The sequence below is a fragment of the Danio rerio genome, chromosome 15, assembly GCF_052040795.2.
Source record: "Danio rerio strain M-AB ecotype USA chromosome 15, GRCz13ab, whole genome shotgun sequence".
Classification (NCBI taxonomy): domain Eukaryota; kingdom Metazoa; phylum Chordata; class Actinopteri; order Cypriniformes; family Danionidae; genus Danio; species Danio rerio.
The window spans coordinates 40,750,001-40,765,166 of record NC_141035.1 but is presented as its reverse complement, the minus strand read 5'-3'; the positions used below and the strand labels follow the sequence as shown (position 1 = coordinate 40,765,166).

At 34.9% G+C, this 15,166-nt stretch overlaps 1 protein-coding gene and 1 long non-coding RNA gene across 4 annotated transcripts in view; both read right to left on the bottom strand.

Moving 5' to 3' along the window:
* Window positions 1–15,166, bottom strand: part of LOC103908642 (myelin-associated glycoprotein) — a 91,973-nt gene that overhangs the window by 9,007 nt on the left and 67,800 nt on the right. The window contains exons 3-7 of one of the 3 annotated variants that reach the window (XM_087284518.1): window positions 8,826–8,900; window positions 2,890–2,949; window positions 1,895–2,275; window positions 1,478–1,774; window positions 1,298–1,397 (exon numbers count right to left, since the gene is read on the bottom strand). In XM_087284518.1, the coding sequence (XP_087140644.1) occupies window positions 1,298–1,397; window positions 1,478–1,774; window positions 1,895–2,275; window positions 2,890–2,949; window positions 8,826–8,841 (854 nt within the window). In that variant the 5' untranslated portion in view covers window positions 8,842–8,900. Of the gene's footprint in view, window positions 1–1,297; window positions 1,398–1,477; window positions 1,775–1,894; window positions 2,276–2,889; window positions 2,950–4,723; window positions 4,858–8,825; window positions 9,211–15,166 lie in introns of those variants that run through there. The other 2 variants (XM_087284517.1, XM_087284519.1) reach the window with 2 other exon arrangements.
* Window positions 1–15,166, bottom strand: part of LOC147840680 (uncharacterized) — a 146,506-nt gene that overhangs the window by 127,407 nt on the left and 3,933 nt on the right. The gene's annotated exons all lie outside the window — the stretch shown is intronic.

The window sequence follows — 15,166 nt, the reverse complement described above, 5'->3', positions numbered from 1 at the left end:
AATTTTTATTGAGATCCTTCCTCGATGGGTATGTTTAAATGGACAGCAATACTACAATTGTAATACAATTACAGGACTCTGATTAGGAGTCTGCCCTGTGAACAGCAATAACCTTAATCTGAATACAGTCATAATCAAACTAAACAGAAAACAAATTAAGACATGTGGAGTATTCATATCTTAGTCACATTATTAAAGTGCAGTACTGACATTTAAAAACTGCAATCAAACTATTACCAATTTGTAGTCAATTTCGCTACATTTTGCAACAGGATGCAAACCCGACAGTTGTCTCCATTCTCCATTCAAAACCCCTCTCTACCACCAGTAATTACTACATCCTCTCATCCACTACCTCAGATATTGTCCTGGGGGCATGAATGAAAAGTTAGTGAAAGAAATGGCAGAGGTGGCCTGTTGCTTGATTTTTTGTATCCGCCATCGTCTGTTTGCACGCATAGCGTTGAAAAATTAACTGCGATTGAACTTGAACTGTTGTTGGGTGAAACGCCAGAGGAAACTATCGCTGAATGGTGACATAATGATGTTAATCGAACTATGTACAAAGCAACATTCAAAAAGCAACTTATGTTAGCACCTTAATCATATTATTGTCTTATTCAGATTAAAGCAAATAGTTAGATTACTGATGTCCATGTAAACTTAGTCAATGACTTTGCACATGTGAAACACAGAAACCACATATGAAATGCACATGGGAAATGTGTATTACTTGCTTCACATGGGAATGCACACTTCAGGTGATACACACAAAAACGTTCCAAATACACATATTGGCTGCGTCCGAAACCGCATACTTCCATACTATATAGTACGCCAAAATCAGTATGCGAGCCGAGTAGTATGTCCGAATTCATAGAATTCGAAAATCAGTATGCGAGAAGTACCCGGATGACTTACTACTTCCGGCGAGATTCCGGAGTGTGCATCCCATGCATGCTGCGCTATCCCATGATGCCCCGCGAGAGAATTCATGAATGGAAGTAAAGCGACGCAACTGACGCAAGTAGGTCACGTGACCATGACAAAATGGCGGATGTAGTACGTCCGAATTCCATTCATACTTTTCACATTCATACTGTATAGAACGTACTTTTCTAACGGCCGAGTAGTACATTTAAATTCAAATGCAGTACCTACTGAGTAGTAGGTGGTTTCGAACGCAGCCTTAATCTCATGCGCATTTCACATGTGGTTCTTGTGTTTCACATGTGATTTTAACAGTTTCACATGTAAAATTTCTGTAAGGGTATAATTAAGTCAGATAAAGGCTTACCTATATCGCTTGACAACAAAGAAACACACAGTTCCAACCAAAAGAGCAGCTCCAAGTCCAGATAAGGCGGGTATGATGATGTGGCTGAGAGTTGCTTTTTCTGGTTAAGGAAGAAAAAAAACTCCTAATCCCTTTTATGGATCACTGTACATCAAATTCTAGAAATGTTTTATGCAATACCTTTCACAAATACAGGACGGCTGGCTTTCATTTCACCCTTGACATTTCCGTGGTACTTGACTAAGCATTCGATAGAGGTGTGACTGTCCTCCTTTGTTGGGGTGAAGGTCAGGAGAGACTCTGCTTCCCAGTTTCCATGACCCAAGCTCTTGTAGCTCGAGATGATTTTTCCTGCACGGCTCCAGCTGAGAGAGGGCTGGTGGGTCGGACAGGTGTGTCTGACAGAGCATTTAAAGATTGCAGGTTCACCCTCAAGAACAGACGTCTCAGCCTCCAAATTTGGTTTTTTTGCTTCCTCTATATCCATATTCCCAATCACAAAACATATAATTTCTATTTAGTTTTGTTTCTCTATTTTGTACTGTCATAATTGCAAACATTAAAAAAAGGTTTTTACAACAGATCAAGCACACTTACCAATCATTTTAATTGACACACAGTTTTCCACAAAAGAGTACTTGTCTTCTGGAGCTGTTTCTAATTCCACTCTGAAGCAATACGGGCCATTGTCAATGTTTTTCACTTCATCAATCTCCAAGGAGCAGTTGGAACTACCAAGTGAACCAATCAGTTTTGTACGACCTTTAAAATTGTCTTCAACCAGTGTCTGGTCTCCGTGAAAGATGATGTCATGCCATTTTTTTTCTTTGTGCCAAATGCCTCTAATACGATCAGAGGGCTGCTGCTGAGCAGGGTATGTGAATTTACAAGGCAACACCACACAAGACGAGACCAGAGCCTCCATTTTATGCTCTACATCCACCTTCCAAACATCAGCAAGCACGACTTCACAAAAAACTGCAAAAAAAAAATATAAAATCTGTGAAATATTTAGCTCTTTAAACTTAAAGGACAGTTCAACCAAACATTATAAGCTGCTGTTAATTGTCTGACCTTCAGGCACAGATGTTGGTGACCCATGGTAATTCATAAACTGCAAGTCAACAGCTATTGGCACTTTTTAGAGTTAAAAAAAAAACATTATGTTCTCAATGATAATGTTTAGCTTCTCACACCAATCCTTTGTTTGAACTTAACAAAATCTCAATGTATTGTCTTTTTTCTACTGTTTTGGCTTTTTTTTTACTTAAACTTACAAGGCTCATTACCTTGCAAGTTTTGAATCACCAAGAGCGATGAGTTCAGACAAAAATCATCTTTACTGCTCTACTGAAAAAAGATTAAAACATTTTGAATGGCCCATGCATGAGTAAATTAACAGCAAGTTATAATTTTACAATAGTCCACACAGAAATTGTATTCACAATTTAATAATATTGAATAGAAATGACCAATAAGAGTAACATGAAATGTTACACAAAATGCACACATATAAACATGAAATTTTACACAAAATGCACACATATAAACACTTGCACTATAAAACACTAATGAATGTTTTAAAATCATACCGTGAAGCCAAAAGAGAAAGAGTCCTGTCTGTCCACCCATACTAGCCTGAACTCTAGAAACTGAGGAGGCAAAAACATGTCAAATATGGATTTGTTTGCATGTACAATATTTTTTGCTTAAAGATGAGGAAATGCCTATTCAGTGTTCATATTATTCTGAGATTTAATGCCAAGTAAAATATTTCTACTTATTTTTATTTATGTTTTGTTTCAGATAGTGAAAGAATGCAAATTATAATATGCATTTGTTTATATTGTGTCAAGTCTTATTCACCAAGAAGGTTTATACAGATTCCAAAGGCAGATACCGATAGGATCAGGGCCAGGGGCCTGTTCCATAAACCAAGCTTAGAGAAAAAGCCAGGCTTATCTTGGTAAGTCAGGTTTATTAATGGTCAATTCTGTTTTATAAATCAAATTTATGATAGTTCAAACTCAGGTACTCAGGCAATTTATGCTGGGAAACCAGCCTGGTCCAGGGCAGGTTACCTCTCAGGGTAAGTCTTAAGTTCATGCTTAATCAAAGTAATGTTAACATTCGCCTGTCATAAATTGATGGCATTTTAATTTACTAAACTCCTAATAATGAGTAAAACTTTATGGTCACTTAATATTAAATACCACACATCTTTAAGAATAGAATGGCAATACATTTAAATGTAATAAATTAATGCAATAAGTTAATGCAAACAAACAAATACAAACTACATTATTTAAACTACATTTTATATCTTTTTTAAATGTTTCTCCTGATTTTTTCCAGTTTTTTTTTTTTTATTTTTATTTAACATTTTCTCCCAAAATATTCATTTGGGTGTACACATTTTTGGACTGTGATCATTGGTTAATTTTTTGTTAGATTAGTTTCAAATTTTGCTTTAGTACTGAATAATGTCCTGCAGAAAATATTAATTTACAAAAAGAGATCTGTGAGGGGTGTATTTAGCAATATACTGTTGAAGTCGGAACTATTAGCCCCCTTGAATTATTAGACCGCTTGTTTATTTTTTCCCCTATTTGTGCTTAACGGAGAGATTTTTTCAACACATTTCTAAACATAATAATTTTAATAACTCATTTCTAATAACTGATTTATTTTATCTTTGCCATGATGACAGTAAATAATATTTGACTAGATATTCTTCAAGACACTTCTATACAGCCTAAAGTGACATTTAAAGGCTTAACTAGGTTAATAAGGTGAACTAGGCAAGTTAGGGTAATAATTAGGCAAGTTATTGTATATCGATGGTTTGTTCTGTAGAAAATAAAAATTTCTTAAGGGGGCTAATAATATTGACCTTGAAATGGTTTTTAAAAAATTAAAAGCTGCTTTTATTCCAGCCAAAATAAAACAAATAAAACTTTTTCCAGAAGAAAAATTATCATAAGAAATAATGTGAACATTTACTAGCTTTGTTAAACATCATTTGAGAAATATTTGGAAAAGAAAAAATGCACAGGAGGGCGAATCATTTTGACTTTAACTGTATATACATAGACACACACACACACACACACACACACACACACACACACACACACACACACACACACACACACACACACACACACACACTTAGTTAGTTCTCCATCAATATGTATACATATAAACAATACTTTGCCAAACTGATTTGTACATCTGTTTAACAAGTGGTACATATGGTATACATCTAAATTTATTCTTAAACAAAATAAAAGTGCAATAAACAATCATTGTAATTATGGATTATGTTAAAAGAACTGTTTAAATATAATAAATAATAAAATTTAACAACTTTGTTATCATATATTAGTACAAAAAAAGATTTTATAAAACGGAAAGGTAACCTACTTTAAGTGATGTGATGTGCCTTCAGTGACTGAATAATAAACTCAACTGCATTGTAAACCACATATGTAAATTGTCAAAAACACACCCACATCAAGAGGAAGTCCAATCCACCATGCAGACTTCTGATAATTCTGTGTATTTTTCATTTCTCATTTTTTTGCATCCCTTGAGAGTGCTGAAGATCATCAGAGTGAAGTCCAGACCCAAAGGCAGAAGTTTAACTGTTAGTGAAAATTAGCATGTTCGATTTTTATTCATTCATTTTCTTTTTGGCTTAGTCCCATGAACCGCCAACTTATCCAGCATATGTTTTACACAGAGGATGCCCTTCCAGCTGCAACCCATCACTGGGAAACACCAATACACTCTCATTCCCACACATACACTATGGACAATTTAGCTTAACCAATTCACATATACCACATGTCTTCGGACTTGTGGGGGAAACCGGAGCGCCTGGATGAAACCCACGCCAACACGGGGAGAACATTCAAACTCCACACAGAAAAGCCAACTGACCCAGTCAAGGCTCGAACCAGCGACCTTCATGCTGTGAGGCAACATCGCTACTCACTGCGGGACCCCAGCACATTATACTGTGAAACGGAAAACATTCTGCTTCACAACATTTTCATACGATGCTGAAAATGTCAACAAAATGTCAAAAAAAAAATTTAGGTGCCAGTGACATCAAAATGATCCTTGTCTGAAACACCCAGTGGATGGACGTGACCCTCAGTTGCCAGCGCAATGATATCATTGTAACCAGGAGATGTAACACTGACAACAAGGGTAAGGATCCAAATGCAGGTTATAGCATGGATGGTCAGGCAAGCAATGGTCAATACAGGATCAAACAGATGTATACGGGCAATCCAGAATAGTAGTAGTCGTATTAGCATGCAAGTGGTCAAGAGGCAGGCAGCAGACAGGATTAAACAAATAAACAAGGCAAGGATCAAAAACACGGCAAAACAAGACAAAAGAAAACACATTGTAGTGTCACAACAGATAACAAGACTCAGCAACAGTGTTTGTGTTTGAGCAGTACTTATTGTCCATGAATCAGTCCTTGAGGAGCTTCAGCGGTGCGAGTGTAATCAGTCAGGATCTAGAACATGTGTGTGAATGGAGTGCATGTATGAAGTTGTAGTCCATGAACTGGCCGATTTGTAGTTTGTATGAATGTTTTCCAGCGACCTCTGGTGGTTAGATCGCTGGTGATCATGACAATCATACAGTCTATTATTGCGATATATTTATAGGGTGTGATGTCCTATGCTGAAATGCAGTAACCTTCAAAAAATGTAGCTGTAATCTTTCTTTGTGCTTCAGTCATTGCTGTTCTCTAACTTTGATCATAGTGTTTTCCTTAGAGTTAAATGCTCAAAGGCCTCAATTATTTTATAAAACATTGTTCTGTGTTACGCTTGAACAAAAATACATAGCATGCTGTTTGTTTGTGCATCAATTGTTGGGTAACGTGTACTTTTTGAGTACATTTAAAAATCTGTACTTTTACTTAAGTAAATTATTAGAGAAAAATCATTACTCTTACTTCGCTACATTTGACGATGTTCTACCATTACTGTCAAATGATAATAAATATGATTCATATGACTTCTTTGCAGATATCGAGAGGCACCGCAATGAAGAGCTTGTGTCGCGAGAGGTTGCTGTAGAGACGAGTCTCCCGCTTTTTGTTGCGCGCACACCTATGATGTGCTATTTGAAAGTAATGGCTGAAGTCGAGAAAGACGTACGAGTTTACTGCGTATATAGTTATATATATATGAAGTCAGAATTATTAGCCTTATGTATATTTCCCCCAATTTCTATTTATCAGAAAGATTTTATCAACACAATTCTATAGTTTTAATAACTATTTAACAACTGATTTCTTTTATCTTTGCCATGATGACAGTACATAATATTTGACTAGATATTTTTGTGTAAGCTATGTGCAGCTTAAAGTGACATTAAAAGGTTTAACTAGGTTTGGGTAATTAGGCGGCTTAAAATGGTTTTAAAACATTAAAAACTTATTTTATTTAAGTCGATATAAAACAAGTAAGACTTTAACCAGAAGAACAATTAGTATAGGAAATACTGTGAAGAATTTCTTGCTCTAGTAAACATAATTTGGGAAATATTTGAAAAAGAAAAAAAAATTCACAGGAGGGCGAATTATTTTGACTTCAGCTGTATATGTATGTATGTATGTGTGTGTGTGTATATATATATATATATATATATATATATATATATATATATATATATATATATATATATATATATATATATATATATATATATAGTTGAAGTCAGAATTATTAGCCCCCTTTTGATTTTATTATTATTTTTTTTATATTTCCCAAATTATTTTTAACAGAGCAAGGAAATTTTCACAGTATGTCTGATAATATTTTTTCTTCTGGAGAAAGTCTTATTTGTTTTATTTCGGCTAGATTAAAAGCAGTTTTTAATTTTTTAAAAAACATTTTTGGGACAAAATTATTAGCCCCTTTAAGCTAATTTTTTTTTGATAATCTACAGAACAAACCATCATTATACAATAACTTGCCTAATTACCCTAACCTGCCTAGTTCACCTTATTAACCTAGTTAAGCCTTTAAATGTCACTTTAAGCTGTATAGAAGTGTCTTGAAAAATATCAAGTAAAATAATATTTACTGTCATCATGGCAAAGATAAAATAAATCATATAAATTCTTTCAAATAATAAATTCTTTCATCGAATACTTTTTTACTCTTACTTGAGTATCTTTTAAGATTGTTGCTTTCACGTTTACTTGAGTTAAAAATTCTGCAAGTACTTGTACTTTTACTTGAGTATAGAATTTGGATTCTCTACCCACCTCTGTATATACACAAGATATCACATACAGACCCTAAGCATGCGTCAATAGTGCCGCCACATTTGTACAGTGCTCCTAGGACAAATGTCATTCAACTGCACTAGTCAAGACAGTGTGACAATGTGAAGATGCTGGACTTTACTAATGAGCAAACAAAGAAAACAAAGCATTAAGAGAGAGCATTTCATTTGTAAGGTTTAGTTTACGTTTTTGTATGTTATGAACTTTTGTGCTAAACAGGTAACGTTATTGATGATAATACAGTCACTGCATTCACCATAAGGCAAAAGAGCACCAACTCGCACTAAATACTCGGCTTATGTTAGTTTGTTGAATAAATTTAGCAAACAATGTTACGAGATATGACAACAAGATGCTGTGGTGCCAGAAACTTGTTGGCTAAGTGAACGAGTCATTCATAAAGGAGATTCATTCACAAACGAATCACCCCCTCCATCACAATGAGAAGTGAAAGTAGGAGAGGGGGTGCATTTCAGGACAGATCAAATTAAACAGGGAGAAAAGATAATACATTTCCATGGGGACAAACACATGCTCTTTGTCAGCAATGCCCGTGGTCACTTATGCATCAATGTAGAAAAGTGATGTAAAATTATCATTTTCAAAATTTAAAAAAATATTTGCATACTGACCACCAGGTAAACGATCATAGATATATGTGTATCTTGTTTTGGATGGCCACAGTCCTCCACTGTACCCTGGTCTATTGACACATTCCCTCTATAGGTAAAGATTCCTATAATAGACAACAGCAGGGTAGGTGACATCTAAAGTATATATCTATGTTTCTAAGCCAATAAAACGGTGGCCATCTTAGAATGGATCTGGCTAAATTTTATGACAAATTTTGAAACTATGTCCACAACAATTGTTTGTATTTTGAGTGTTTGGCCCATGTAAGAGTGATACTCTGGCAGCATCTTTTGTCCAAATGCCACCTTTTTCTCACTTTCTCTAATAAAAAGTACAGCATACTGTAAAGTAGCTATTTAAGCTGTTTAGTAGCTACTAAAACACAATCCTCTAACAAACAATGAAGGGTGTCTCTTAACAGAAAAGCAGTTTGGGAAGTAAATGGTAGCCAAAGCCTGTATTGCATGCTGTATGTTAAATGGCAGGTTTAGACAATATTAAAGCACTAAAGTATGTGGGGAAACATAGGAACATAAATGAATAGTAAACAAGAAATCCTGATGTACTCACCCTTCATTACAAACATTAAGAATTTGTACTCATCCAGAGATAAAAAATCAGTTCACTCAAATCATAATGTGTTTGCTTGAAAACAGAGAGAAAAGTGGTTCATTTTAAAGAGAAAACACACAAAAACATTTGCAGAGCTCTTCAAAACAAAGTTACACCATTATGTCGGCCTATGTATTTATGTGATTTATATTATACTATTGTAGTCGCGTTTGCATAGTGAGTGCTTAGGTGGTGAAATTGTGAAAAAAAACTGCTTTCTATTTTCTGTAATATATTTATGATATAAAAACAAAGTCGTAAAAACTTTGGGTCAGGAAAGCTCGTCCCACAAAAAAGCCAACATAGCTCACTCGCTCCCTCTGCCGTTGAAGCACGAAAAGACGTTTGGATGAGCAGCTCTGGGGATGATTAGTGAGAAGTCGCGCTTTATCTTCTCGCGATAGGTGAGATAGTTGTTATCCCAAAACCGAAACCAAACTTTTTTTTTTTTATGACAAAATGAAACATTTAAATTACATTATATCACATTACATGCCAGGGATCAAAACAGAAATGTATCTTTTAAACAGATTCACAGTTTTTACAGCTTTTTTGTTCGTACATTCAGAAATCAAAAACATATAAAGATTTAGATCTTCAAGAAAAATCTGAAAGAATGGTTATGCTTACAAAATTTACACTTGTGTATAAAATATTTGGCCAAAAATAATAAGATTAAGATTATATAACAAGATTAAATAAATAAATAAATAAATAAATAAAAAGTTTGTTAGAAACCAAAATCATTATAATGACTTTCCCCAAAATGTGTCATGGTGAAGGAATCTACAGATTCGGTGTCTACTTACAAGTGCAAAAAACACATAAAAAGTTATATATGTATTATTTTATATTTCATATATTAAATAACAATACCTTTTCCCAGTTTTCTCATTCTTTTAACCTTTCCAGTTCCTCTCCCTAATCCTCATTCATTTATTCATTTTCCTTCGGCTTGGTTCCGTTATTCATCAGGGGTCAACAGTGAAATGAACCGCCAAAACATGTTTCTGAAGACAATCACCTACTGCACCTTTAAGGTTGCTAAATACCCTGAAAATGTAATCACAGCTAGATCAGATCAAATAGATCCTATCATGAGTGGTGTGAATGTTTCATACTAATCAGTTGAAGATCAGAGCCATTATACTATTTAATCCTATTTTCCCACAATCAAGACAAAGATCAGAAACAATTCATCTAAAGCAAAGCTGTTGATTCCACTCAGAGCGAGATACAACTGGAAGTTCACTATAAACTCTCCTCGTTACCTCTATTTAAATCAAAACCTGACTGCAAACCAACCAGGACATCCATTCCAGATCAGCTCAGGTAAAGTCTGTCAGTGCTTTTACATTTATTGCGTGTGCTGAATGATTTGTGTACATCTACGATGCAAGTTTTGTAATTCATGTTAAAAAGCTGAACCTGAAATTATTAATTAAATGTTTGATTGTGTCTGATTTATTTTTTTCGTAGAGCTTAACACTTAACGATATATACCATGGGAAATGGATCATCAAAGCCTCTTATGACTCAGGACCCAGTACCAAATTTTAGGAGAAATGAAAAACTGACAAAGGATACCCCAAATGATAATGTTCCTTTTGGAGATGCTGTACAGAAAGACAAAAACTGGAAAGTACTGTCAAAGAAAAACTGCAGAGTGGCGAAGCTAAATCTTGCAGGAGGCAATCGCATCCGTTACTCCAGCCTACCATCAGCCCTGGAGCCTGAAGAACAGGAACTCATTTCAGAGCAAAAATGGGAACTGTGTAACCCTGCCTTTGTGGAGGACAAAAACTCAAAGTAATGAGCGTACTGACATCTAGTGGACAACCGCTTAAAACGGATAAGAATTATTTATATCAGGGTTAAATAATTTTAGCTCCTCATAATTTTTAAACTGGGACTTCCAGGGTTTTTTCATTGCCAGTGCAACAGTCAGGACTTTTGATGAATTGCATTTCTTTATAGCATGTCTGTCATTTGGCATGTCTTTCCAATATTTGTATCTGAAGAATTTATTCTATATATAAGAAGTGTGCAATGGAAGTTAACAATCTCTGCATACACTGCACCGTGAATGAAATATGAACTTAAATGATGCATTTGCTAACAAATTGTGTAAGATTTTTTTTCCAAATACAAAGTTGTAGTTTGTATCTTTCTGTGTATTTTTTTGCATGGATCTATCTTTAGAATAAACGTCACTTGTTTGATGTGTTTTCGTATTTGATGCTCACAGAATTTAATGACTTTCAATTTTATAATCTCACATATTCATCTCTACAAAAATGAAGTTCTCACATGTTAACATTAAATCCTAATGACTTTACTTGAAAAAAACATCCCATTCAGATGCTGTACTGGTTTTTATAGACAACCTAAGTAGTTTTGTTATAAAAGATTTAACCATGACTAGGCCCACACGGAATCTACACGCGCAAAATTCCGCAGATTTCTAGCCCATCATTAATTCTGTTTATTTACTTGAGTAAATGTGTGTAAATCTATATTTATTTAGTTTTTAAATTAATTACAGTAATATTATTAACTAATATGAAAATGTTCATCTGATTTATGTACAATGTACTTTGTACAGTCATATTTTCTGTCTTTTAGTAGAGATATTACATAAAAAGACATTGCTTTGTTTACCAAATAAAGTGAATCTAATTGGATTTGCATTTTAAACATTAAAGTTTAAAATATATATTATTTTATTTAAAATATTAAGGTTTTAGTTATGATACTCTCAAAATAATTCTGCAGATTTTTATCAAAATTCTCAGCAGAAATAGCAAAAAACGTCCGCAGATTCCATCTGGCCCTGCCCATGACTTTAAAACTGTGATTTATAAATAAATACATTTACATATATACTAGTTAAATGTAGTAATTAGGGTTACACTATACTGGGAAAATATGTGATATATTGTTGTGGAGTATTGCGATAATGATATTATCACAGACAAAAACAAATATTTTATTAGCTGCTTTTTATATAATAATCGTAATGCTAATAAAATAAACAGGTAAAGATTTTTCAGATGTAATCAATTCTAATTGTAAAACATTGTCGATGTGCAAACATTCAGACTTTCAAATACTACAAATAATGGATGAAAAATGCAGCAGCTATCAGGAGTCTCGCTGGCTTTTGTCTTTTTTCTCTCATCTTGACTCACGTCAAAGGGTGTAGACATCCCTATAGCGTATGCATGGACTAGCACAAATTTTCATTTGCACTTTTAAAAAGCCTTAAAATATTTAATAAAAGAAATACAATTAATGTAGTACATCCCCTGCTGAAAAAGCCAATTTACCTGATTTTACTGCAATCAGGCTTTGAGGAGGTAGGACGGTATGATGCAATTTTAAAACCGGTTTATCCTGATTATTGTTTTTCCCAAACACACAGGTCAAATTCAAAACCGAATTTTGATTAAATGCACAGCCTTGGTTAATATTATTATGACAAATTCGTAGTGAACTTGACATTAAGTGACTTACACTTATTTTTAAAAAGTAGCTCCTTATGTCCACGTCTTGCACAGTGAAGGAGTGGAAAATGTCCTTGTTTTGGCGTTTCTCACAAACACTTCACACTCAACAACTACAGTTGTTAGTCACTTGAGAGCAAAAAAAAAAAGGCCCAGCCAATCATACTGTCCATCCGTGTTTTTGGGAGTGAGCACCAGAGAGGAGAAGGTGATTTAATCCCTTCTGCATACAATTTTATTACAGGCGATAAAATTATGGGTGGGGAGATTTCTGTAATTAGTGGATATTGGTCGGGACACGTCCCCTACATCCATGCTAATTCTATGCCCTCAAACAGTCCTCGCTGTGGCCTGTAGAACAGTGACGTCACGTATACACTATGTCAGTGTTTCTCAACCACATTTCTGGAGGACAACCAATACTGCATGTTTTGGATGTCTCCTTTGTCCATCACACCTATTACAGGTCTTTCGTCCTCTGCATTGAGCTAATGATATAAATCAGGCGTGTTTGGTTATAGAGATATGGAATCTGTGCAGAGCTGGTGGTCCTCCAGGAACAAGGTTGAGAAACAATGCACTAAGTCACGCATATTAAATTGTGAATGTGCAACATGGCGTACTGCATTTCTGCATCTGAAATCACATACTTCCATATGGCCGTGTAGTAAATTTAAATGCAGTACCTTATCAAGTATCATCCCTAACTATAGTCTGTAAATTCATATACCGGAGCTGAAGGTGGCGGTAATACACCAAATGCTGGATGTCAACCACCGTAAAAATAGAGAAAGAAAAAAGATTATGATGATGATGTTGCAACTCGCAACCTTAAACATCTGTTATAATGTCTATGGTTGTCACATGCTTTTATTGTGATGGTTGGGTTTAGGGTGGGGGTAGGTGTAGACGTTAATAACACCAACTGTAATGTGTAATCTAATAAATAACACAAATAATTATAGTTTCTAGCAACAACCACCTCGTGCATTCACGTCAACGTAATGAACGTAACCATTGACACGCATTCATTCATGAAATCAAAATATTACAGGACTGTTGCTACACATGCATGCCAGAACATACGCGACGTCGTCATACGTGACATCGACATATGTGACATCTACATACGTGATGTTGATATATGACATTGACATATGTGACGTGGAAATGTGACATCAACATTTGTGACATCGACATACGTGACATCAACATACATGACATCGACATAGATGACATTGCCATACATGACCACACCATTGTGACATCAACATACGTGACATCGCCATACGTGACGTCGACATATGTAATGTCAACATGTGACATAGACATACGTGACTTTACATAAATTACATCGCCATACGTGACGTTGACATATGTGACGTCGACATACGTGCCGTCGACATGTGACACCGACAAACATGACATTGACATATATGATGTAGACATGCGTGACATCCACATACGTGACCTTGACATGCGTGATGTTGACATATATGACATTGACATATATGGCGTCAACATACATGACATCAACATAGGTGAAAGTGAAAGTAAAGAATGAGAAGGCTCATTCTCCCATTCTCGCACTGTTTGACTGTTTTCTTGCTAGTGAATCGCTCAGTTTTTCACTTACAGAGTCTGGCATGTAAATAGCAAAAGTGCTATCGCCCGATGCAACTGACTCTTAAAAGGAATGGCATATGAGACTCCGATTGGTTTATTCTCAAAACACACCTATACTCATTAAAAGAATAAGCACAACCCTGTTAGACCATGCGCGATGGCACAGAGCAGATTTTTCTGTCGTTAAAATAGCAAAAGTGGATTCTGACACACCCTTAATGCTTTTGCACCCTGCAATTTGGACTTTGCGCCTAGATCATCAAAATAGAGCCCATTGTTTCAGCAGTCAAGATGTTTATTTAGGTTTATCAGCCCACACACAGAGGTGAGATCATCACTATGTCATCCTTTGTGAAAGTCAATATCTCCTAAAGCCACATCCTCCTCAAATGAAGACAGTGAGGTAACTTGGTGGTCACACCCAGGCCACTAGTGGTACAAAACAAAAACAGATGACTTTCATTCTCTCTCAAAAGCATAACCTCAGCTTTTTGTCTCTATACACATTGTGGTGCTTTTGTTGAATCTCTGAGTGGTGAGCTTCAATACTTTTGCTCACACTGTACATAGACTTATCAATGTTTTGAATAAAGTCTTTGAACTTGTAAAGACAAGTACGCAGACACTTAGCACCAAAATCGTTGCTTTTATTTTACTACAGATGAGATAAACTACAATATGCTGGGTTAAGTAAAACATTAAAAAAAAAAAAAAGCCAGCAATGTCATTGCATTTCTGCAGGTGCCATTAGAAGCTCCAGTTTTCCAAAATAAAATAAAAAATAAAATAAATAAATTATTATAAAAAAAACAATTGGGAATTGAAAATTGAAAATGTATGTTGACTAGTCCAGAATGACTGCAAATATGCTCAAATATAATAGCTCAAGTCAAGCTGTTGAGAAAGCAAATAAAATGTACAAGACATGTGCTTTATTTAATATTCTGCATTAATTTGTTTTACTTCCGTCATGTGCCCTCTTTTATTTATTGTTTTTTTTTCCTTCTCATTGTTTTTCTTTTGCTTTACCTTTCGTTACATTTCTCTTGTTGGAAAAAGTAATATTTGTATTGCTTGTACTATACTTATGTTACTATACTCTTCTGTTACTATATCTGTTTTGTATTTCTATTTGTTGCAATGGCTTGTTGTTATTGCAATAATATA